The 25,588-nt window shown below is 38.4% G+C and overlaps 1 protein-coding gene across 3 annotated transcripts in view; it reads right to left on the bottom strand.

Moving 5' to 3' along the window:
* Positions 1–25,588, bottom strand: part of LOC119774818 (5-hydroxytryptamine receptor 2A-like) — a 75,607-nt gene that overhangs the window by 2,242 nt on the left and 47,777 nt on the right. For 2 of the 3 annotated variants that reach the window (XM_038272497.1, XM_038272498.1), the window contains one exon: positions 22,815–23,015. The exons of the other annotated variant lie outside the window; for it this stretch is intronic. In XM_038272497.1, coding sequence (XP_038128425.1) covers positions 22,815–23,015 — 201 coding nt within the window. The remainder of the gene's footprint in view (positions 1–22,814; positions 23,016–25,588) is intronic. 3 annotated transcript variants of the gene reach the window in all.

Genomic DNA, 25,588 nt, shown 5'->3' with positions numbered 1-25,588 from the left:
ATTTCAAAGGATTAATTTCAGGTTGATTTACATTTTTACCAAATTTTACTGACAATTTTTTATCAGTGTTTGATTTAATATTAATGTTAGTTGACATATTTTGCCGACTTGGACGACAGTTTGTTGTTTTTCCACTTAAAAGGAGCAACCTTCAAGAATTTAATATTTGAAAGTTTGATAAATTTGTTTGGATTTTTTCTCAGATTCTATTCATGTACCTTTTTCAATTAGATAATAAGATGTTTAAATGATTTAACTCTCATTCAGTTTCTTTACAAATTTCTTTGCATCACTGTTCTTTTTCTTTGGACTACCTTGTACCTCCAATTGCCATTTTCCATGTTTATGACCACTAAGTAGATGCTTTCCTCCTGTGTTGACCTTATGTGTTTTTGTCAGTGTATGGTTATCACACAACAACATACCTTCTATATATAAGGTGCACCATGTGTTGAATTCCATTGATTTATTTGTCGTTTTCAATCCTTTCGATACCATAGACATGACAGTAACTGAAAACTGACCACTATCATTGCATTCAAAACCTAAACCTCATGTAAACTAAATCCACAGTCCTAAACTTAAGCATGCGTTAAAAAGGAAGTGAGAACCAGCAAAATATCTTAGCTTTGGTACAAATCCTAAGATCTGAGAACTTGGGTTTCAGCCACACAGTGGATGCATTTAAAAGGTTTATTGTTGACCGAACAGGTCAAGAGTCAAGGCAGGGTCTGAGCAGACGGAATGATGGATGCTGGCTGGAAACAGGCTTTGAGTAGACAAAATGGAGGTGAAATGAAATAATGAGAGGCATAAAACGGACCAGATATGATCCGAGTCAGAAAACAACGGGAATTGAGAGTAGGCAGGGCAAGCACAGGAATGCGGGAAGATTGGCTGCACACACAGACACTGTATCACTGAATTGATACTGTATTTCTCTGTTTCTGAAAGCATAGTTTTATTTCATATAAGCACATAGACATATATCCTATGTCTATGTGCTGCCCTGTGATGGATAGATAATGCAAACATGCATCTTGTCAGATGCATTTGCATCTTCTTTTAAACGTAAAATACTTCCTTTATAAGTTCAATCGGTTCAGTCTAAATTGTTGACTCTGCTCCTGGATTCTTATGCTCTAACTTAAACCAAGGTGAGTTTTGCTGGAGAGCAGAGCATATAAATAGACCAGCAGTTTTGATGGGAGTACAATATTTTGGTAAGTAATTAGTTCAAAATTTAAGAGTTTTATCATGTTTTGACATTGAGGCAGCTTAGGTCAGCCAAATCTGTTCATATATATAAACAGATTATGTATATGTATATTCTACATATATTTTTAAATTATTTTAATAAGCCTATCCTCTACATAAATTTAATAGAGAAAGATACATACATAAACATAATCAGGCACAGTCCCGAATCACTTTTGTTTTTTTTAATGAAAGCCTACTGAGCATCATCATTGATTTCAGAAGAAACACCAAAGTATTTTTAGTAGGGGTTTTCAGGCTTCCCCACTAAATCCCAGATGGCAAGCTGATAGCTTAATATTCTCTGAATATGACACACAAGATAAGCTGCAGTAAACTTCACAGAAGTAAAAAAAAAAAAAAAAAAAGAATAGATAAAAGAAGATCACTGTTATAAGATGAGGTGAAGCACTTGGGAATTGGATAAAAGACAAGAGACGAGGAAATTGTAAAATTGAGGATTTCAGAAATCGTGAAATAGTCTGAAAACTTAAGCTATGTTTCACACAGCTTTCACAATTAGGTACATTTGATTTCAAAAGAACAATGTATGATACCTTTAGCCCTAAAGAAAAATCTGTAATAATTTTGAAAATATTTGAAAAATAATTAGCAGTCATTTTTGCAGGTGATACAAATCTAGAGCTTTGGCTTTATGCTATGATCATACTTTTTGGTGACCAACACTTCAGCCTATTCACATTTGGTGTACTCTAACATTATATTGAAAATCTGTCTGCATTGGGTTTTTATGCAGGTCAAAGACAGATCAAGTTTGTTCAATGGCCATTAAAGACCTTAATCCTATTGAGAAAAAAATCATTAAGTGGAAAAAGTAAGTTTAGAATTGTAAATTTTTATAAATACATAATGCTGTCCTACTGATAAAGATAAAAAAGGATTAATAATTAATATTCATTTTCAGAATCGTTGATTGTAAAAATGACAGCGAAGTAAAACAAATTCAGTGTTTTTAAAATAAATAAGGTAAATACAAAATCATTACCACCATACCATTCTTCAACAGGGCTTCCCTTAAAGACAGCTGAAAAAAATTATAGATATGTTCATATTAATCTGTAAACACTTTGTATTTCATTATTAACTGTTCAATATGCATCATTTACAAATACTAAAAACAATAATAAAAAAAATAGCAAGAGATTAAAATGATCAGTTTCTTGCCAAACGATGAGAGTACGTTGTTCAAATATAGCGTTGCTTATATCAACATTCAGACTAAGTTACTACTTTAAAAGTAACATAGGCTCTTGATAAAATATCTGTTGAGCATGCATAATATATTGAATGCATAATAAACATTTATGAATGAAAGTGTTTACAGATTAATTGATAAGATATCTATAAACTAGTTATCAACTGTAAGATAAAGCAGTGATCATTTTTTCCCCCCTCGCCAAAGCAGTTTTATTGCCTGAGGTGTTTGTGGTGTCATATTTTTATAAATTCATATATGAGTATGAATTCACAGCATGCTTATTGTTGCTGTAATAAAAGGTGGTGATATTCCAGCTTGATATTGGTCTTAAGTGCTTTTCATGTGACATTTCTATGAGCCAATGAGTTTTGGAAGTTATTAGATGATCTATCAAAGGGAGAGTTGCTCTATGATAAAACATAAAAGTTAAAAACGTTATGCCTCAGCATAGTTTGGAATGTATATATATTTTTCTGTACAGAGGCTCTTAAATATTTACATAACCCGGGTTGTATGATACATCTCTGTAGTAAAAACTGACACTATATAAACCATTTCTGCCATTTATCTTAAACAATCTACTTCAACAACAATTAAGTATGCTAGATGGACAACAAAATTGAATAACCTTGTTGCAAGAGTGTTCACATCCTTAAATGAATATTGTAAAGCACTTTCATTATTTTAGATTATTCTAGAATTAGAGCAACTTGCTCAGTGGCACAGTGGGTGGCACTGCTGCCTTGCAGCAAGAAGGTTCTGAGTTCAATTCCCGGCCCAGGGTCTTTCTGCATGGAGTTTGCGTGGGTTTTCTCTGGGTACTCCGGCTTCCTCCCACAGTCCAAAAACATGACTGTTAGGTTAATTGGCTTCTGTAAATTGTCCTTAGGTGTGAGTGTGTGCATGAATGGTTGTTTGTCCTGTGTGTCTCTGTGTTGCCCTGCGATAGACTGGCGACCTGTCCAGGGTGTACCCCGCCTCTCGCCCATTGACTGCTAGAGATAGGCACCAGCACCCCTCGTGACCCCACTTGGGACAAGCGTGTAAAGAAAATGGATAGACAAACTTTATTGTCCTTTTGTATACACAGAGCAGCCGCTGTTGTTGCCTGGGGCCTTCTGCGGGTTGACTCTCCTCAGAGTCTTCCACAAGTCAAGTGTCAAGGCAGAGTGCCTCCTCTCCCTGATGGGGAACAGCTTTCGCTGCTGGACTTGACATGGTCCAAGTTGACTGTCGCTGACCTCAGTGCCTCTTTGTCAGCTGACTTGAAGGCCGAGTTCCATGCTTTTAGCGTTTGTCGAACCTCCTTAGTCATTCAGGGTGGTTGGTTGGCCCGGGTGATGACGTTCTTTGTGGTGCTGATGTCCTCAATGCATTTCTCGATGTACGCTGACGCAGTCATGACAAACTCATCAATATTGATCTTGTGCTTATATATTGCTGCAGATTTAAGCATGTTCTAGTACGAGCATTCAAAATAGTCCTAAAGTGCTCTCTCAGTCAACACCCTCACCTGCCTCCCTGTAGATTTTGCTCTAATCAGCAGGGAATTGTACGCAGGAAATCAGCATTACAGATAAGTGGTCTGAAGAGCCGAGGTGGGGACGGGGAGCTGCTCCGAATGCAACTTTTATTATGGTGTAGACCAAGTCTAGAGTGATCTGTCCTAGAGTTACAAAATCCATGTTGGTTAAAATGAGGGAGAACAGTCTTCAAAATGGTCTGGTTAAAATTCCCTGCAATGATAAAAATTCTCTCTGTGTTTGCAGATTGAAGCTCAGCGATAGTCTGATAGAGAACACAGGTGGCCTCTTCAGTATTGCTGGGAGACACATGCATGGCAGTGATGCTCAATTTAGTTTGTTTATATAATGCTAATTCACAACACACGTCATCTCAAGGAAATCTAAGGAAAACCAGTCGATTGCATCGACTCATTGACTCGAAAGCAATCCCTCAAACCAAACAGTATAGAGGAAAAAATATCTTTTAACAGGAAGAAACCTTAAGCAGAACCAGGCCCAGTGTGAGAGGCCATCTGGTAAAACCGACTCGGCTTAGGGGAGACAGAAGCAGACATACAAAAAGAAGCAGAGGTACAAAAGGCAAGTGTCAACCAGCTCCATAGACGGCCCCATCCAGGAAACACACAGCCAGATGAGCTCTGAGTCTGTTTCCATATCAGAGGATGAAAGACATTTAGAAAAACCGGACTACACTGAAAAAACAGGCTAAGCCCTAACATTTATAAACCAAGGTGTGATGGCAGCAGTACAGCTGATATTTCTCTCCAGGACTGTGATCCAGGAACAGATCAGTTGAAGTAACTTTGAGAAAAAGAGAGCATAATGTTAAAGATTGAACTGACAAATTCTGCAGAATGGGAGAATAGAGTTAGAATGAAGCAGAATGAAGAAAAAAGAAGTCCTGTTGTCCTCCAGCAGTCTAAGCCTAAAGCAGCTTGATTATAGAGATAGCTCAGGATAACCTGTACCACTTTATCAAAAAGGAGAATATTAAGCCTACCGTTTAAAGAAGACAGAGTGTCTGCCTCACAGACTAAAATTGGTAGTTGGTTCCCCAGGATAGGAGCCTGATAACTAAACAATCTTCCTCCCATTTTAAATTTAGAAATTCTAGGAACCACTACTAAACCTGCAGATTGAGAGTTAAGTGCTCTGTTAGGAACATAAAGAACAATCATATCTCTGGTGTAAGATGGAGCTTGGCCATTTAAGGCTTTATATAATAAATTCTATTCTGGATTTAACAGGAAGCCAAGAAAAGAAACTAGGATATGAGAAACATGATCTCTTTTTAAAATTTTCATTAGAACTCTGGCTGCAGCATTTTGGAACAGTTGAAGGCTTTTGACTACAGTTTGTGGACTTCGTAAGAGTAAGAAATTACAATAGTAATAGTAATAGCCTTGAAGTAACAGATGCATGGACTATTTTCTCAGCCTCACCCCATAGCCGGATATTTCTATTATTGAAATTTTCCACTGATGAAAGAGGGAAATTCTAGAAACCTCTTTGATATGGGATTTAGATAACAGGTCCTGATCAAAAATAACACTAAGATGTTTTACTCTATTACCTGAGATCAATTTAATCCCATCAAAATGAGGTGACTGACTAATCAGCCTCTTTTTCAAAGACTCTGGTCCAAAGACTTCTGTTTTGTCTGGATTCAGGAGCAGAAAGTTAAGTCATCCAGGTTTTTATGTCTTAAAGGCATGCCTGTAGTCTATGTAATGTGTTAGCTTCATCTGGATTTATAGACAGATATAGTTTTATCAGCATAACAGTGGATATTAATCCTATGCTGTCTAACATTTCTACCGATTGAGAGCATATATATTGTAAAGAGAATTGATCCTAGCACTGATAACTGTGGTATTCCACAGGTAACCCTGGAGCATGAGAAAGATTTATTATTAAAATGAACAAACTGAAATTGGACAGATAGATATGATTTAAACCAGTCTAGAGCTGTTTGTTTAGGCCCTGCAAAATATTATAAAAGAATATTATGCTCAGCTTTTTGAAATGCAGCACTGAGATCTGTCAGGGCAAGTACGGATACAAGTCCATTATTATCTGAGGCCTTGAGAATATCATTAGTGACTTTCACCAGAGCTGTTTTATTGCTATTAAGAGCTCTAAAGCCTGAATGAAACCTCGAAAAGTTCCCTATGGTGTAAGTGGTAGCACACTTGATTGGTAACTACTTTCTCAAAAATGTTAGATAAGAAAGGAAGATTGTATATAGGTCTATAATTGACCAAGTCATCTGGGTCAAGAGACGGTTTCTTAAGTAAAGCTTTATTTACAGCTACCTTAAAAGCATGAGGCACATATCGCAGTAACGGGGGATAGATTAGACTGCTTATGTGAAATGGGTCATTTACTGTATTTTATATATTTATTATATTTTATTATAAACAATAGCTGAAATGTTAGAACTGTAAATATACAATCTCATATTTACATATATTTTTATATATTTTCTACTGTTTTCAAGGCGGCACTTTAAAAAAAAATATTGTCTAGAGAGCTGTTCTTAATTAAATTTCTTTATGTTTACACTTGTGTATACAAAATGACAAAATAAATCTGTCTAAGTCTAAGATCAATCACATCTAAAATTGAGGAAGAGGTCAAAGGGAATACTTCCTTATATAACCTGGTTGGAACTAGATCTAATATAAAAGTTAAGGCGTAGATGAAGACAATACTGTAGTTTTGCTAACTCTGAAAGTTCAACTGGCTCAAAGCTGTCTAAACCTGGTTCAGATTCTATGGCTACCTCAGCTTCCCGAGATAAACCAATCAGATTTAGAGGGGTGGTAACAATCTTATTTCAATAGAATCAATCTTATTTATAAATAATCAGAAAAAGCATTACTGCTAAGGGCAGGTGGAATGGATGGTTCCACAGACCTATGGCTTTGGGTGAGTTTGGCAACTGTATTAAAAAAGATATCTAGGCCTATTCTTATTCTCTTTATGGAGGGCCATCCTATACAGCATTAAACTATTATTCCAGACTAGGCAGGATTCCCGTAGGCTTGTAGAGCGCCATTTTCTCTCCGGTTTCCTATGCTTCGAAGTTCCCAGCTCTTAAACCAGGGAGGTCCTTTTCTATTTTTAAAGTTTTTTCTTTTTCAAAGGGGCTGTGCAGAGGACTGGCAACCCCATCAACAAAGTCATCAACTTGTGAAGGGGAATAAACTAAACCTTTGCCCTCTGCAGCACTGTTCAGTAATTGTCATTATTATCTGATAATGATCTGCTAAAGTGAAACCTTTTGTGGGAGCAGAACTCTGTCAAAGTAATCCTGAATATTATTAAAAAGTGGTCAGAAAGGACAGGGTTTTGAGGAAATACTGTTTTTTCTTCACATTCAATGCCATATGTAAGCACAAGGTTAAAAGTATAAAGATGAGAATGTGTGAGACTATTCACATTTTGATCAAAGTCAAAGTCGCCTAAGATAGCATTTAAGGCTGCACTTACGCTGTCACCTTCAATGTCACTGCGGATGTTAAAATCCCCAACTCTGATGAACTAGTCAGTGATCTACACCAAACTCTGAAAGTAAAGACCCTGTGGACGACACAAATTTATAAAAAGAAGAGGTTTTGTTGCTTTGCAATTTGGATTAGGGAATCCAAGGATTAAATTTTTAAAAGAGTGATAAATAATAACAAATTTTGGAGTAATTAGTAAATCAGACTGAAACATTGTTGCTACTCCTCCTCTTCGCCAAGAATTTCTGGGTATGTGAAAATTTAAATAACTAGGGGGAGTTGCCTCATTTATGCTCACATAATCCTCTTGCTGCAGCCAAGTTTCTGTAAGGCAACATGAATAAATGTCATTATCACAAATCAAGTCATTAACTAACAAAAGTAAACTCCCTGGGCAGATAGAAAGTTCTGCAGTTAACAGTGAAAAGCTTGATGAGAGCAGAAGCTGACGACCCATCCTCCTGCAGGTGGACAAAGATTTTTTTTGTTTAAAGACATAGCTCTAAGCCTTGGCTAGTCACAGTCATTTCTCAGATTTGCCTCTCTCACTGCTTCTGCTCTTCTTTCCTAGTAAATATGATCTGTGCAGTTTATTCCCTCCTCTTCCTATTATTTCTTGTCAATTATTGCATGTTCCTGGTCTGTGCGACAGTGAGTTTACCCTTAATGAACTGCATTGTGAGTTGTGCTTCATAGGTATGTCACTGATCTGTATTTCCAGTACGAACTAATCAAAATATTAACAAGATAGCATGACTTAATTCCTGTAAGCCAGATGCTGCTAAAGGCAGCAGATAGAGCTTCAAAGAGAATCTATTCCTCCTTGAAGAATGGCATAACGGCAACAAAATCTGCAAATAGATAACTTCTCTCCTCTTTGTTTCAGAGCACTGTGTACCTATATATTAAGACACATACAAGCCCTAGAATAATCTCAAGAAAACCAAGGATTGTCTAAGTGAACCTTTATTTACTTTTTTTCATACCATAATGACTTTTATCATTTTGTCTCGAGACATGAGCAGTGCCAAACAAAAAGGTTTTTAATGAGGAAATACACGAAAAAGAAAGTGCATTGAGACTTAATGCTTTAAATGAGATATTAACATGCTGTGATCCATAGTTTCAAATGTAGTAATTGGGTCAAATACATAGAAAAATAACAAAACAAAAAAACACTTCTTCTGTCTGAGTATGCAGGTAAAGAATATAATTATTAGATTTTGGGTGTAATCTTTTTTGAGCTGTATGAGGGTTTTACAAATAGATATAGGATTATTCAAACAGAGGAAATCTAGCATGTCCTGCCAAACACTGAGATCAGATCAAGCAATTAATATGATTGTAATGATTCCAATTAATCTTTTAGGCAAAAGGAGGATTTCAGTTGAGTATGAAAGTGTGTTTATACCTAATTCAAAACTTGTGGAGAATCACCTCTTTAATGTGTTGCTACTCGTCTGACACACCTCCACCAATCTACTTGACAACAATTTGGATGGCAAAGAAAGAGCTCCACTATCTCATATAATCTGTACCTGCCAGATCTACCTCCACATGGCAGACCTGGATTTAGGGCTACAGGGCAAGTCATGGTACATTGACTATGTTAACTTCATTTCCATCACATTTTCCCAATGAAACATCCAGAGAAGTGCTGTATTGAGTCATGGTGAGTTTTTATAAAATCTACAGCTTCCTAGAAGGTCTGAATTCTTTAGCTGTTTTGCTAATTAGAAGAAAGAAATACTTATAACATAAAGAATGAAGATTTTTTTATCCTTAGCCCATTACCTAATATTCATACAGTTTAGTTTGCATGGATTTCGATTGCACAGGTTCCTGTATTAGTGCCAGTAATCCAGTGATAATTTAATAGTTCCCATTGTTTATTTTACTTAAACTGCATAGAATAATTAATAAACAAAGTTGTGAAGTTCTTATTTTACTGTATATTTAAGATGCAAGTATTTTAGTAGGGCCCATACTCAATTCTCTAAAAATCACCAGAATATAGAAAATAATGGATATTGTAAGAAAAATGTTCCACATTACAGATCACTTTTTGTTACCCAGTAACGTGCTATAAAAATTCCACATTCTGACAGTTTCTTTCAGTCAATTCCTCTGAAAACCTCCAACTTATAGCTGCACCTATATTCATAGCCTTTTTATCATATCCTGACAGGGTTTCCTGTCAAAACTATTTCAAAATATCATCCAAAGGTTTAGTGAAAAGTTGGCAGTCCAATGGCAGTTATTAGACAGCATGGGATTAATTTCAACTGTTATGCTGATGATACTCAGCAAAAACAATAAACAAAACAATATACTTTAATATATTAAATATGCTTACAAGAAGATTTCTTTTTCAGATTGCATGATATTGGCCTATAAGTAGCTGAAATTAATCCCAGAGTGATAAAAATTAAATTAAAGGGTCAAACAACTTATATAAATAACTAATAAAAGTACTCATAAATGGAAAAATAGGAAATTAGTTAGGCTTCCAGAAGCTGAATTATATGTATGTCTGAAGCCATGTTCAAAATTAGGTCACTCACAGTGACATTTGAAAGTGGGATGGTCAGCAACTTTTTTGTAGCAACCTCTCCAATCATTTCACGGCACAGTCTCACAGCAGTGGGTAGATTCAAGTCCTATGCTATGTTGAATGATTTTTTTTATGCCGCAACAAAAGCTGGGCTACAAGGTAGCTGGCTTTCAAAACAGATTTTGAGTTAAAAGTTAGTGTTACAACAGACCTTTTCTGTAGTTGTGGCCTGTTTCCTCTTAAAAAAATCCACAGGATTACCAATTAGCGTTGGATGTTTGGTTTCTAGGTGGTGCCTTAACTTTGAAGGCTTCAGTGCATCTGTCGATAACATCAGTCCACACTCCATACATTGTGCTCTGGGCCCTTTGTCGTTACCCCCCATTAACAAAGCTAAATTTAATAAATTCAGGATTGTATTTGTGCCAATATTTTATCTTCGTCTTTCTTTTTAAATACTTCTCCATCTTCAGGCCTGGCAGTTCTTCTTCCATTTATCAAAGCTTGTGAAAAAATGGACTGATGCATTACTACTACCAAGTGGTGGGCTTTGTTATAATCAAGTTTTTCCAGTTACTCTTTTACAGATTTGCAATCCTGCAGCCCAGAGGTAAAAAAGTGGTTGCTTCTACCTCTAGGTGACGCTTGCAACCCAACTGTGGGCCAGGGCCCCATTCTCACCAAATTCTGCCACTACAAGAGTAAGAACTTTAAGATTTTAGTACTTTAAAGCCATACAGAAGAGCAACATTTATTCTGTGTGACCGAGAGATACTAGAGACCCAGATAACTGTCCTAAATGGCAAAACTGTGAGATAAATACATTATAAAACCTAAAATTGCTGCACTGCTATTCATCAGAGCAGTGGTCAGGCCAGCGTAGGAATTAAGAGTGCATCTTTGAAAGATAAGCAGAAACCCTTTCCAAAAATTTCTGCATAGGAAAAATTACATTAATTTAATGTCAAATCTACCAAGGCGGATCTCAATGTCCTCTCATTTGTCCATTTATTTACAGCTCCAAATACAGAGGAACATTTACTTAAAAATTAAATTAAAGAAAGAGAGAATGAGGGATAAAAAGACAAAGAAAAAGGAAAATTATTAAGATGAAAATGAGCATTAGAGAAAAAAAAATAAAGAAGAAAATAAAGAAGAAATGTTAAGAGATGATCTACCCTATTTAGGGATGCTTATTAAGCATTGTACAAGGTCACCTCGGATTGCTTGAAAATGTATTATAAGCTTTTAGTCTGGGAGTCGCCAATCAAGGCATACAGAAATTACTCCCTTTTTATCCCTGAGGTCATTTTGGCCTTTAGTAAAATTTTTTGAATGATCTATTTGTAATTGTTGATATTTTACGTTTTTTCTATTTAATTTTGTAGTGTATTTTCCTTGCTTTAGAAAGGACCTGAAGGTGTAAATGATTACTATCTACGACCAAGTATATAAAAGAAGGAAACAGGAAAGGAATAACTTTTGTCTTTAGTATTCAGATCCGTTAAAAGGGATTTTGATTGAAGTACAATATACCATACATGTACTGTGAAGACTGTACTGTTTATTTTGTGAATAATACAGAATAAAGGTAAAAGGGTATTATAGAGTTAGAATTTAATTTAGGAGAAATAGGATTCCTTTTTTATTATTATTCAAGAGAAGTTCATAGTTCTTAGTTCATACTAATTTACTTATAGATTCCTAATAGGGCACTCTGGGTGCGAGCGGATCCACAGCGCATTGACTATGCTGCAAACACAGCACCCTCGCAATCTCCTGCTCATACCCGGAGACTTCAATTAAGCCTCCCTTGGTTCCACTCTCCCCACACTCACCCATGTCATGTGTAAAACATTGGACAATAAAACTGTGGACCTTTTTTACGTTAATCTTAAGTTTAAAAACAATCCACTGGACTTGGTTTCCAAGGTTTGAAGACGTTTTGCTTCCCCTCCAGGAAGCTTTTTTCAATTCAAATGTCTGGATCCGCAGTGAGTTTGAGGCTTTATATAGACAAGGCCTTGTATTGCTTGGAAACATGCAAATTGAAACCAACGAGCGGGTTGTTTGGTTCCATTGTTAGCTTGTAATATCTGAAACCTGTCTATGATTTTGAAGGGTCGGTTGTTAAAGGAGGGATTGTCGTTAAAGGGGGTGATTGTCTCCTGTAATACCTGAAACCTGTCTATGATTGTGAAGGGTCGGTTGTTAAAGGAGGGATTGTTCACCTGGCTGAAGAGAGGAGGTACTTTGTTACTCTGTGATGGGGTAGGGGTTGTGGTGATACCTGGAAGGGATCATCTCTATAACTGAATTGTATGTTTTTGAAAGCTGGAATCTGAGTCCACCACCTCTGTTTAAAGTTGGTTTTTCTCTTTTAACATAGATGGCTTCCTTCACGCCCCTCTCAAACCACCTATTTTCTTTATCCAAAATGTGAACATTCTGGTCCTCAAAAGAATGTCCTTTGTGCACAAGGTGTAGATGAACCGCAGAGTCTTGTCCAGAGGAGGCCGCTCTTCTTTTTTGGGCCACGCGTCTGTGGAGAGGTTGTTTGGTTTTTCCAATATAAAGATCAGAGCATTCCTCGCTGCACTGAACAGCATATACCACTCCGCTCATATTCGGTCTGGGGGGTTTATCTTAAGGATGCACTAGCCTCTGTTTAAAGGTTTTGTTTGGTTTGAAATGTAACAGGATTTTGTGTTTGGAGAAAATCATCTTGAGTTTTTCAGAGACTCCAGCAACATAAGGGATTGTAATATTTTTGCATTTAATTTTCTCAACGCTATCTTCTGCTGCGTGTCTTTTGGATTTCCTTGCTGATTTGATAAACGCCCAGTTTGGGTATCCACAGTTTTGGTTTTGTTTCTGTACTTTGTGCTTCTGTTCTGTTTTAGTAGGAACATGTTCTGCCTGGTACTGTAAGGTTCTGATGACTGAAAGTTTGTGTTCCAATGTGTGGTGTGAGTCAAAAAGAACATAATGGTCTGTGTGAGCAGGTTTCCAATACACTTCAATGTTTAGGCTTCCATCTCCTTCCATGCTCACCAAACAGTCCATGAAAGGTAGTTTGTTGTCCTCGGCATCCTCTCTGGTCAATTTGATGTTGTGGTCAACAGAGTTTATGTGGCTTGTGAAATCTTCCACTTGCTTTAGCTGGATTTTGACAAATGTGTCATCCACATATCTAAATCAGTGGCTTGGCGGTGTTCTATTGAAACTGTCTAAAGCTCTCTTTTCCATTTCTTCCATGTAAAGATTGGCTACAATTGGTGACACTGGATATCCCATTGCACAACCACGATTCTGTCTGTAAAAACTATCTCTGAATTTGAAATAGATTGTGGCTAGTCGGAGCTGTGGCTGCAACCCTCGTTTTACACCAGACGTAAGGGAAGCTGTCAAGCTGAAGAGGAAGTTCTATCGGGCGTTATTGACCTGTGGGACTCCAGAAGCAGCTGATATGTACCGGCAGTCAAAGATGTACCAGATGTACTGCCCCTAGTGGAGCAGTTCAAATATCTTGGGGTCTTGCTCACCAATGAGGGGAAGATGGAACGGAAGATCGATGGGCAGATTGCTGCTGCGTCTGCTGTGAAGCGTGCACTGTACCGGTCTGTTGTGGCGAAGAGAGTGCTGAGCCAAAAAACAAATCTATGGTCATGAGGTTTGGCTCATGACCGAAAGAACAAGATCCCAGATACAAGCGGCTGAAATTAGTTTTCTCCGTAGTGTGTCTGGGCTCTCCCTTAGAGACAGATAGGGTGAGGACCCAGAGTAGAGCCGCTGCTCCTCCACATCCAGAGGTGCCAGTTGAGCTGGATTGTGGTTGGACTGATGGATGGATGGATGGATGGATGGATGGATGGATGGATGGATGGATGGATGGATGGATGGATGGATGGATGGATGGAAAAATAAGGAAACAAAATACATGTATGGACTGCAAAGCAGATAACCAGACAAACAGGTGAATGGTAATTTAAGTACACCCGGGTTTCGGGGAGGCAAAAGAGAAGAGACAGAAGGGTCTGGCTAAGGGAGTATTATAATATATAATATTACTATACTATATATACTATATACTATAGTATATACTATATATATATATATATATATATATATATATATATATATATATATATATATATATATATATATATATATATATATATATAATATATATAGTATATTTAAAACAATAGAGAAAAAATATACAAAATAAATGAAAGACTAAAAAAGAATCCTAAACTGTAACCTTTTACCATTTTTCTTTATAAGCTGCTAACCAAATGCAACCAATCAAAGACATGACTAAACAAAAACTTCATACATATCACTAGGTAATAAATTGTTGCGACTCTTTGAAATGAATTATGGAAAGAAATTCACTATCATGTAAATGTTAAATAATGTTTTTTCATATTTTTCATGTAAAAATAAAACATTAGACAGTATTTGGCAACCCAAACTTTTTTTTTTACTCCTTATACTATTTACAAAACACGTATGTATGTGTATGTCCCAATTTGATCTACTTTAGTCTATAGTTGAAAAAAGCCCGCAAACACAAAACCTGTTGCAAATACATAAATGATGCTAACATAAAAGCACATAAAATGTGTTTGCATACTCACAAAAACTGACAAGCATACTGACTAAAATGTAAAAACAAGCAAAAACAACTCCAAGTTAACAAAGCTTCAAGCTACCTACACATATAGGGAGGACCAAGACCATAGACATTACTATGGAAAAATGTCTAAGAACAAGATCCTTTGCAAAAACATATGCAGGATGCCGTCAAGGGGCAATCAAGGGGAATTTGGAGGGAAGAAAGAAAACAAAATATTTAAACTTTTTTTACTTGCTTGATTTTTCTAAGCCTTTCCTAATGGTCTGGTCCCACAAAAGTTGATGATCATCTACACTAATGGTCTTGAGCACCTACGCTGTGCAGAATTAATTGTCTTCAGCTATTTGCAGCATTTTTTGCATGTTTTATACAGTATTTGCACAAGTATTGTCATGGCAAAGTATTTCCACTTTGATGCAATATAAATTCATGTTTTTGCAGCCCCTGATTCTTTTTCTCTACTTGTTTTTCCACTTATTCTAACACAGTGCGGCTGCTGAGCTTCACCTGTCAGCAAATCATTACATTTCCTGCTCATTTATGTTCATTGACCCGAATAGCTGGAAAACAGCCTCTTGGACAAAAGCTAATTATAGGGACTTGATTGTCCACAGTCTTCAGTATAAGAAAAAAAAAAAAAAATACTTAGTATTAAATGTAATTTATGTCATAGGAAAAATTGCATTTACAATTAGCATGACTGTCTTCCCTCTGGAATCACAACTGGGTTTATTTTCTGTTTCCTCAACAGAAGAGTTACTTTCATCATGTAAAGTTAATATATTTCATTTTAAACTCCAAGTTTTTATGAGTATTCTAGGAAAATGTTTAAATGCATTTTAAAGCTAATGTTATGCCAAAACCTGGTATAATCAGTTAGAAAATTATTTTAAATTTATGATTAATTTATATTTGCTTTATCTTCACTTTTCTAAAGTTGCACTAAATACATTCCATATTAGGGCTGAAATTTTATTCGGATTAATCTAGATTAATCAATTATTGGAATAATAGTCAACTAATTTAGTAATGGATTAATCATTTGCTGGAGTGTACAGCCTCTTAAATGTGCCTTTACCTGACAGAGCAACGCATTTAGAGCAGTAATTGTACCAAACTGTATGTAAACATTTTGAATTTAAGATAAAAGTCTTTTTGTCTGTCAGTGTGAACTATCCAGAACTCCTTAAGTGGAAAAGTTTATAATTTCCATCTAGTTAATTTCGCAAAAATTCTTTAAGGAACCTTTGACTGTCCGATTATTAATCGATTAATAAAAAAAATTATCAAAAGATTAAAGGATTTGCAAAATAATTGTTAGTTGCAGCCCTACTTCATACGTTTCACATTGAGTGGTATTGGTGATAAATCTTTGAGTAATAGGATTTCAGATTAGTCTGAGGTGGGTAGAGACTTCTGCTTGGTCCATACTGAATGAGAAGAGTTGATATGGGTGTAGTAGAGGATTAGGGTATCTTAACATATTTTCATTATTTTATGTATTAGTTTCATTAATATAAGTTTTAAGATTAAACATTAACATTCCCTTTTTGCTTTCCCTTTTCTTATTATAAAAAAAACAAACAAAATAGTAAGTCTATGACTAGTGATTGCCCTGGACATTCTCCCAAGCATACCTATTACCTTTAATATTAATTTTGAAATATTATTTAATTCTTTTGTAACTAAACAAATATATAAGGAAACTTGAGAGTAACTTTTTGAGAAATTAAGTTTTGTTTACCTAGTGGGAGCCAAGCTTTTGAAAACAACTGTTATGCCATTTGCCATGATCATACTTTTTGGACATTAGGAACCAGTGTCCATATTTCATCTTGACATGATGATGTGGAATCAGCTGTGGAATCTCTGCAACAACCCCCATTTCAGCAAAGCCCCCACATGGAAACCACCAGAGGTGTGAGGTGTGAAAAACCACCCCCTCTGTAAGGACAGAGAAAACCAGGGGGCACACAGGAATCTTTCTCTTTCTCCCACTTTTGCTCCAGCACCTCTCTCCTGGTCCCTTCTGCTCCTGCGCTCAAAGCTGGGGCCCACTGTGGCCCACAGTGGAGATGCGGGCCCCAGGGGAACCAGATCTCCAGAACCATCTCGGATAAGTCAGATCCTTGCAGAACCAAACTGCTGCAAATAGACCTTTTGCAACACATCGCTCTTGAGTTTCAGAACTTACAGAGCCAAACTGGATGCGGGCCATGCCCTGGTGTGAGACTGAGGGGACCCCTGCTGTGAGACTGAGACAAAGGAACCCCTGACTGCAGAGCTGCAAACTGGATGAAACTCAAGCTTTCCAAATGGACATGGAAAAAGGTTTGCAGGTCTGGCATCATTAGGGACAGAACAAGCGATGTGTCTTTTGATGATGCTAATCATATCGTGTGTTTACTGCTGAGTAAAGACAACGCTAACTGATGCTAAAAAATGGACTGCATGCTACGCTATGCTACAGGAATATGTGTTGGGCTGTTGCTAAAGCTTAGACAAGCTTTATTCACTAAGGATTTAAACACTGATATAACATTAGTGTTCATATGTTCCTCAGATGCTCATTACATTTCCATTACCAAGTATGACCAAGAGTCATTTAGTGGAATCCTGATGTCTATTCACTGCTAGCTATTTCAAGGAAGGTAAAGAATCATTTAGCTAAAGGTTATTGGTTCTTGATTAAGCAAATCATTCGGCCAAATAAAACATTATTTGGCCGAATAATGTTTTATTTACCTCATGGATTTGCATTGTGAATTGGTCTGAAAACATTCCAATTTCTTTAAAATTAGTGAAAAGCTAATATGATCATATCACAAATTATTCCAGATAAACTTTGGCTTCAAACACAGAATCCATCTTAAACTGTAATATGTTTTTCAACTGTTTTCCCCTTCCTCTTTGTACATAGTAGTTAGTTTAGTTTAGTTGAATTTTACCAGTCTTAGTTGAGAGTGTTAAACTGAAATACGTTTGACTTGGAGCTGAATGATTTTTGTTAATAACATCTTATATTTTGAACAGAAGTTGTGTTGAATTTATTCCATGTATGTGCAGAAATAACTGTTTGACCATGATTAGTGCTCGAATCACTCTTTCATCTGTTGTTCTTACACACAGTTACTAGGACTGTGTGTCATAAACAGTATATAACAGCTGAAATAATATTTGATTAAATAAGATATTTTACCACCCCTACAGGGGAGGGCAATAAACATCTTAAAGTATCAGAAACATAAATTCCCAGCGGGCTGGGAATAGAATTTACCTATAGAATCACAACACAACTTAGTCAGCCAACGCTAGCTTGATATTACTGTTGTTCTTTAAAGAGCAGAGAGGAGTTATAATATAAACAACAGTAGCTAAATACTGTTTTCAACATATTTATCAATTTGACATGTCCCGTCTAATTTAGAAGCTGTTTGCTTTAAATTGCTGCACATACTATAAAATTAAAGTAATCCTTATTGGTTATGGTTTTAATTAAAATTATGTCAATACCATACAAAAGGCTATTTATAGGCTAATGTTTTTGTTTCTAGGGTCCTGTTTTCTGTTTCTAGGGTCCCTGACTGTAATGTCTAAAATTTCCTGTTATCTCCTTCATTTCTCACTTTGCCTGGTCCCAAATCAGTTTCCTACTTATTCTGTCCAAACTTATAAAATATTGACAGACCTTTGCTTGTTGCTCCGTGCCCTGACAGAGCACTACTGTTCTGATAGTGTTGTCTTTTTCTCTCTCTTTCTCTGCTTAAGGATCAAAGACGCTTAACTGTATTTTGTTCCGGACTGTTTGAAGCAGTTTGTTTAGGGAGTTTTGCAAGTCTGTTAATTCATTACTAATTAAAAATAAAACAATGATTGTGCATGACAAATAATATTAATAACCTAATATTATAATAAGCTCCTTTTTTATCAACAGAAAGGTCAAAAATCAATTTTCTTTCCATTTTGAACAAAAAGTCAAAATTTTTCTTGTCTTCATAATGTATGCCTTTCTTGTTATTCCACCTCTTAAGGAAAGACAGAAAATGCTCTCAGAATATTCAACAGCTTAAAATCATAGCAGGTTAGATTTACACAGTGGCAATCAAAAAAAATCCAGGATCTGTTCCATGATGCCAGCAACACCAGGAGCATATGGCAAAGCATAAAGGTATTTACAGTATACAACTCTACAAGTCCCCGGTTGGACTCAACAACTTCTTTGGGAGGTTTGAGGCACCAAACAGGATTCCAGCAGTGAAAGCTGTTTCCCATGTGTGGATGTTGTTCCTGAACTTCAGTTTAGCTTTCAACACCATCATCCTACAGCATCTGATAGGGAAACTGGAACATCTGGGTGTCAACACACCCCTCTGCAACTGGCTGCTAGACTTCCTCACCAACAGTCCTCAGTCAATCCGTGTTGGAAAAAAACATCTCTGATGTCATCGCCACGAGCACAGGGTCCCCTTAGGGCTGTGTCCTGAGCCCCCTTCTGTTCACTCTGATGACACATGACTGCGTCCCCAGGTTCACCATCAATCAAATCGTGAAGTTTTGGAGATGACACTAAGGTGGTGGGCTTCATCAGAAACTACATGTACAATGACCAGGACTACAAAGAGGAGGTGGAGCAGCTGGTGAGCTGGTGTAGAGACAACAGCCTGACCCTGAATGTGGAGAAGACGAAGGAGATCATAGTCGATTTCAGGAAGACCGGCCTAACCACACTCCACTGCTCATTAACAGCTCAGCTGTGATGGTGGTGAGTTAACACCACCTCACTGGTCAAGAGGGCAGAGAACCACTTGAACTTCCTGCAGAGAATGAGGAGAGCCCACCTGCCATTGAGGAACCCACCTGCGCCATTATTTTTAAACTGGTTTCTTTTCTCCTAAACTGTTTACTTTCTGACCACTGCGGCACTTTATAAATGGCAATGTTCATTTCACAATTTTTAATGTTGTAAGCTGTATGCAATGGAATTCCGAATCAAACCAGGCTTTCCCCAAAAGGATTACCAATTATTAATGTAGCTCACGTTGTTTTCAGGACACCACCTGGACAACCAGTGTTTGAATGCTGACATGCGGCTAAACATATCATCACTACTCAGATTAGGGAGGGGACCAGAGAAAATTATGGAGTTCGTCATTGTTGTATTGGCAAACTTACACAAGCGACACTAATTTTAGTGACCTCCGATCAGCGTAACCACGTGTCACTACCACCAGTGTCATTAACAATCTTATAGTATTTATCCTTATCCTAAACAGCAGTTTCAGGTAGGATTTGATGTCGCCTGTTCTGGCCCCCGGCAAACATTTGACTATGTTCCCTGCTGTCTCAAATGCCACGTTTCTGACTATGAAGCTGCCAATGACCAGAGTGGGCTTGTCAGTGGGTGTGTCACTGAGTGGGGAAAACCGCTTAGAAACGTGCAAGGGTTGGTGGTGACCATTGGGCAGAGATCCACTGGTCACCACCAACTCGTTCACGTTTCTAATCGATTTACCCCACTCAGTGACGAACCCCCTGAATAGCCCACTCTGGTGCGTCACTGAGTGGGGAAAATCAATTAGAAACGTGAACGGGTCAGTGGTGACCAGTGGGCAGAGATCCATGACTACGTTTTCTGCGTACTGTTACTCAATCGCCAGGCTGCTCAGGCACTTTTGGAGGACAGCTATGTGGGGGGCCTACTTTAACTCCTGGATGTTCAACAGCCTGAAGCCTGGATTCTAGCTCTTACACCCTCGCCTCCAAAGCTAAAAAAATACTACACTTATTACACATGCCATTATCACTAAAGGAGGCAGAGCAATAACTGAACATCTGACACAGAGAGCAGGACAGAGGAGAGGAAGAAGTAAGAGTTGGAAAAGAGTCAATGGAGAGAGAAAGAGAGGCCATAGCGATGCTAAGTTAGGCTAGCTACTCCTTATATAAATAAAACCATGGCCGTTTCTAAATATGCGTTCTTGAGCGTTCTTGTGTGCTTGTGACACGTCATTAGCCTAAGCCCGAGCACTGTTCCAATTGCAGAGAACGCCTGACCGAGAACGTACCAAATCCCCGGATGTTTTTCTCGCCCTGCCCTCTTTATTGAGTATGCATCAGAGCAGACTTGTCCATTCTTGAGATTGACAGCTGTTCCAGCATGCACGGCGGCAGCAGCAGCTTTCAATGGAGCGCTCCATTGAATGTTAAAAGTTCTCTTTTCTGTTGCTGTTGTTCAAGTACGTTTTAAGATCATTTGAGGCGAGAATATTATACTTTAAAGCATCGCTCTATGGTCCATTTACTGATTGAATGCGTAATTAAAAAACAGATTTCCAAAGTTGAGAGGACCGCGGCAACCAGTGGAGCTCCAAATCTAACAGCAGCCAGGGCTAACTGCAGCCCGTCTGCAGCAGCCCTTTTTTGTTTTATTTGGCAAAATGTTAATTAAATTTGTGTTTATCTGACTGTGTTAAATATTATTCCCCAGCCAAATTAGAAAAGTCAGAACTTATTATTATCTAGAGACTATTAATAACATTAAGTGAAATGCAGCTCTAGAAGAGCTGAGCGTGTGATGACATCACAACTACGCTTCTGTTCCAATTGACCCATATTTATGCTGCCTGCTCCCGTAATCTCCAAGTCCAGACTTTCCTGTGTTCTTCTCAAGATCCTACTTGGCGAGAACACCAGTCCGTACTCGCGTTCTAGTGAATTGAGAAACGGCCCGTGTGAAACTGACAAGTAGAGAAGTGCAGCAGAAGGCGCTATGTTTTCAAAGTGGTTCTGGACATTTAGAGCTATTTAGATACAGAGATGTCACAGAAAAAAAGAATTTATTTTAGATGGAGATAGTCTGCACAGCAACAGCACTGCTCAGTAGTCAAAACAGGAATTAAACATGATATTTCTCTCCAACAGCAGCAGGAGCACCCTCTATTGGCAGGCAAGGATCAAATAAATATTATATTTTCTTATTCCTTAAAAGATGACTTGAAAATTATACTGAACTTAATTGCGTTACAGGGTATACTTTGGTTGTGCCAACAAGGAAAATATTTCACTTGAGGTAATACAGTATAACTTTCCGGTATAACTGCGCTTCGACTTGGTGATCATTTGAGGTAAGTGAAAAAGATGTTTGAACATCTTTAGTACGTGTTGAATACAGATGTTGAATGCATACAAAACATTTATATACTCTCTTAAGATGAAAGGTTTACGACAACTTATTGGTTACTTTTGCCTTTATTGTGTTCACGCTCAGAACATAGGACCAAGAATTCAGGCGAGATAGACAGTGGTATATTCAAAAAAGAGTTTATTCATAAAGCGTGCGGCTGCTTATCTGTTGTGTCGGGCTCACTGGAAACTCAGTCATAAAAGGGTCAGGTCAGTGACTTCAAAACTCAACTGATGGATGATAATTAGTATGAAAGCCACCAACCTGGCAAAGTTCAGTCTCTGCCCATAAGGAGTGTCATCCAGAGCAGCGGAACTGCACAAAAGATCCAGGAGAAAACAGAAGCAGTGTCCTTCAGCAACCAGAGTACCCATGGAGCCGCTAGATCCATGAGGGTAATCCAAGCCGTGGCCAGAAGACGCTGGCCACGGCTTGGCAGGCAGAATACAGTTATCAGTCCAGATCAAACAGAACAGGCAAACAAAGCAAACGGGGCGGTTGAAAAACTCCGTGGTCCGTGGACATTAAACAGATCAGGAGGAGGCAGAACCAAACAAAGGAAATGCTAAAGGTAGTCTTCCTAGAAAGGTGGAATAAGCTGGCACAAAACGCTGGGATCCAGAGGCTTAAATAGCAGCAGGTGCAGGTGGATGAGATGAGAGCTGAGCAGAGGGCAGAGCAAAGCAGAGGAGAGCAACAAAAGCCAGACTTAAGATCATTACATATGATCTTGGCACCTTAAGTCTGTTTTTTTTCTCCTCATGAATATTTACTGATTAAACTGGCTCTGAAACTTGAGCAACTGAAACTTCTCATAAAAAAAGATTTATATCTTACTATGTTTTATGTCTTGATTAGATTTTTAGATAGCTGAGAAACAAATTTTCTATTTTTATTATTTTGTTGATTTCTGAGTCTACTCACCCACTGAAATGGTCCACACAGCCATGATCTTAATTCGAGCCTTAGTGTGAGAATTGAAACGGCTGTGGTGGATCGGGTTTCTTATGGCGATGTATCGATCCAGTGAAATGGCGCAGAGATGCATGATGGATGCTGTGGAAAACAGCACATCCAGGTAGATCCAGATAGGACAAAGGTCAAAGGGGAGAGGCCATTTGTAATCTACAGAGAAGGTGCAGAAAAATAAGAACAAAATATCTTTAGTATGGAACACCCCATCTGTGGAATCAGATTTAGAATCAGAATAGCTTTATTTGTCAATTCTGCCTGGACTTTGCACTCCAGTAGGGCGAGATTGAGTTTCAGTACAACCCATCAACACAATACAAAGACATTGGACATAGAGTGACACGCTGTCCACAGCCTTTCTATTTTTACAGGTGCTGCCCTTACATTAGTTAAGAAAAAAACAAGAGGAAATAATCACAATCGGTAAAAAGAAGGTAAAAAAAAAAATCACATTCTACCCAATACCCTTGCAGGACACAGTTGAGACTGCAAAAAACCTCAGAGGAGCAACACAGATACAGATACAAACCAACATATTGCAGAGGATTGGTTCATGAAGAACTGCCCTAGAGGCCATTGTTCTTGATATTAAGTAGTAGTATTCATCAACAAGCCACATTCAGAGATTTCCTCAAGGAAGGTACAGAGGGAGTAGAGCACCACGTTTACATACCGTATTTTCACGACTATAAGGCGCACTTAAACGTCTTTTTTTCCCCTCAAAATGTGCGGTGCGCCCTATGGTGCGGTGCGCCTTATGTGTGTTGTAACTGCGACTTTTGAGACCATTGAGGAGATGATGAAAGAGTGGCTGAATGTAAGGAGACCAGGTGTTTTTTTCCCACTCATCACCATTAATCTGTAACTCCATGCGTGCCCATCTCACAGCTGATGTGAAAAACATGGGGAAACAAATTAACCCTGTGCTCGCTGTTCAACCGCTCGACATCGGTGTGAACCGGACCCAGCAGGTGCAGCAGAAGCAGCGAGTTTACATGCAAAGTCAATGGTTGACGCGCGTATAGGTGCAGCAAAAGGTCCTGCAGCACGTTTTGAGCCGCAGGTGCAGCACGCCGGGATCGTTTAAGCATCTGACGCACCGCCAACGCGCTGCTGCTGCTCCAGATGGAAAATTTTAAGTTTTGCTGCTGGACGCGCCGCATCAACCAATCAGAGAAACTGATCTGGGAGCTGAAAGCTAGACAGACACAGCGCTCTGTTGAAAGAGGAGATGATGAAAGCGTGGCTGAGGCAGGTGTATGTGAGGAGACCGGGTGCTTTTTTCCACGCATCACCATCGCTGCGTGCCCATCTCACAGCCGATGTGAAAAAAAAGGTGAATCAATGAACGCTGTGCTCGCCGTTATCCCGGGGGGTCTGACAAAGGAACTTCAACCGCTCGACATCGGTGTGGAGCGGCCGTTCACAGTAAGGCTGCGAGCGGCGTGGGAGCGATGGATGACAGACGGAGACCACAGTTTCAGGATAATGGGAAGGCAGCGCCGGGCAAGTTAGGCCACAGTTTGCGGATGGATTGTAGATGCTTGGACTAACGTGTCTGCTGGCTCTGTTCTTCAAGCTTTTGCAAAAGCCGGCATTATTTCTGAGGAGCCGCGCTGCACGGAAAGTGACTGACAGCGCAGATGGGGAAACTGGCATGTCTGATTTAGCGCAGCTGTTTAATTCAGAAACAGAGGATGATGACTTTGATGGGTTTGATTAATACTTTGTAATAAATAGCCTACATGAATAAAGCACAATCATACTCAGTTTTGCTCCCGCTGTATTTTTCTACCTGAAAACTTAATTCAGCAGCAGCCTCTGGGCGCGTCTCCTCCTCTTCAGCGCGGTGACTGGCAGGTGTTTTTTCATCTAAATAATCTAAATCTTGCAGCTATATTTGCTGTGATCAGTGGGAATAAAGTAGTTTTAATATGTTTTTAAGTGAGAAAGGCCACCTGAAAACGTAATAATTGCAGTCAGTTCATCCAGATTATCTATTTCTGTCGGAGGCGCTCAGACCCCCACATACCAGCGGTGCACCGACAGTAGAAATCCTTTCGTTCACCTTGGCAGCTGGCAGGTGTTTTTCATCTAAATAATTGAAACTGCAGGCACCAGGATACCGGTAATAAAAGCGAACATATTCTGTCGGCAGGTTTCAGGATTTTAAGTTAATTTAGGAGTGACCACAGCGCTGTGTCATCTGCGATGTGTCTGTCTCACGGCCAGCTGCCAGGTTTGATTAATACTTTGTAATAAATGCATGAATAAAGCACAATCATACTCATTTTTGTCCCCGCTGTATTTTTAAATACGCAGTAGAGGTATTTAAAGGTAGTAGAGGACATGTACCTGTATATAAAAAACGCGCCCTATAGTCCGGTGCGCCTTATGTGTGTGTTAAATACAGAAATGGGACACATAACTGAGAGTGCGCCTTTTAGTCCGGTGCGCCTTATGGTCGTGAAAATACGGTAATATCCAGGAGAAATGGAAGTTATTTGCCCCTCAAAGATGTGCATGGATTATCTTGCAACAAAAATAATTGCTCAAAAATTCAATCATGTACACATCTTCTAAATGCTTGACTGACATCACCAGATACATAATCTTCCAGTGCTGCCAGGAATCCTTTGTGTATCAAGAAAAAAAAAAGTCTTGTCTGGACAGGAGGCTACCCTTAAGCCCCTTAAGCTTACAGTTAAGAAAACCTGATCAATTGC

Source organism: Cyprinodon tularosa, unplaced genomic scaffold (assembly GCF_016077235.1).
Source record: "Cyprinodon tularosa strain WSP-4 unplaced genomic scaffold, ASM1607723v1 ctg832, whole genome shotgun sequence".
Taxonomy (NCBI): domain Eukaryota; kingdom Metazoa; phylum Chordata; class Actinopteri; order Cyprinodontiformes; family Cyprinodontidae; genus Cyprinodon; species Cyprinodon tularosa.
Note: the sequence above shows the minus strand (reverse complement) of the source record. Positions and strands in the feature narration are given on the sequence as shown.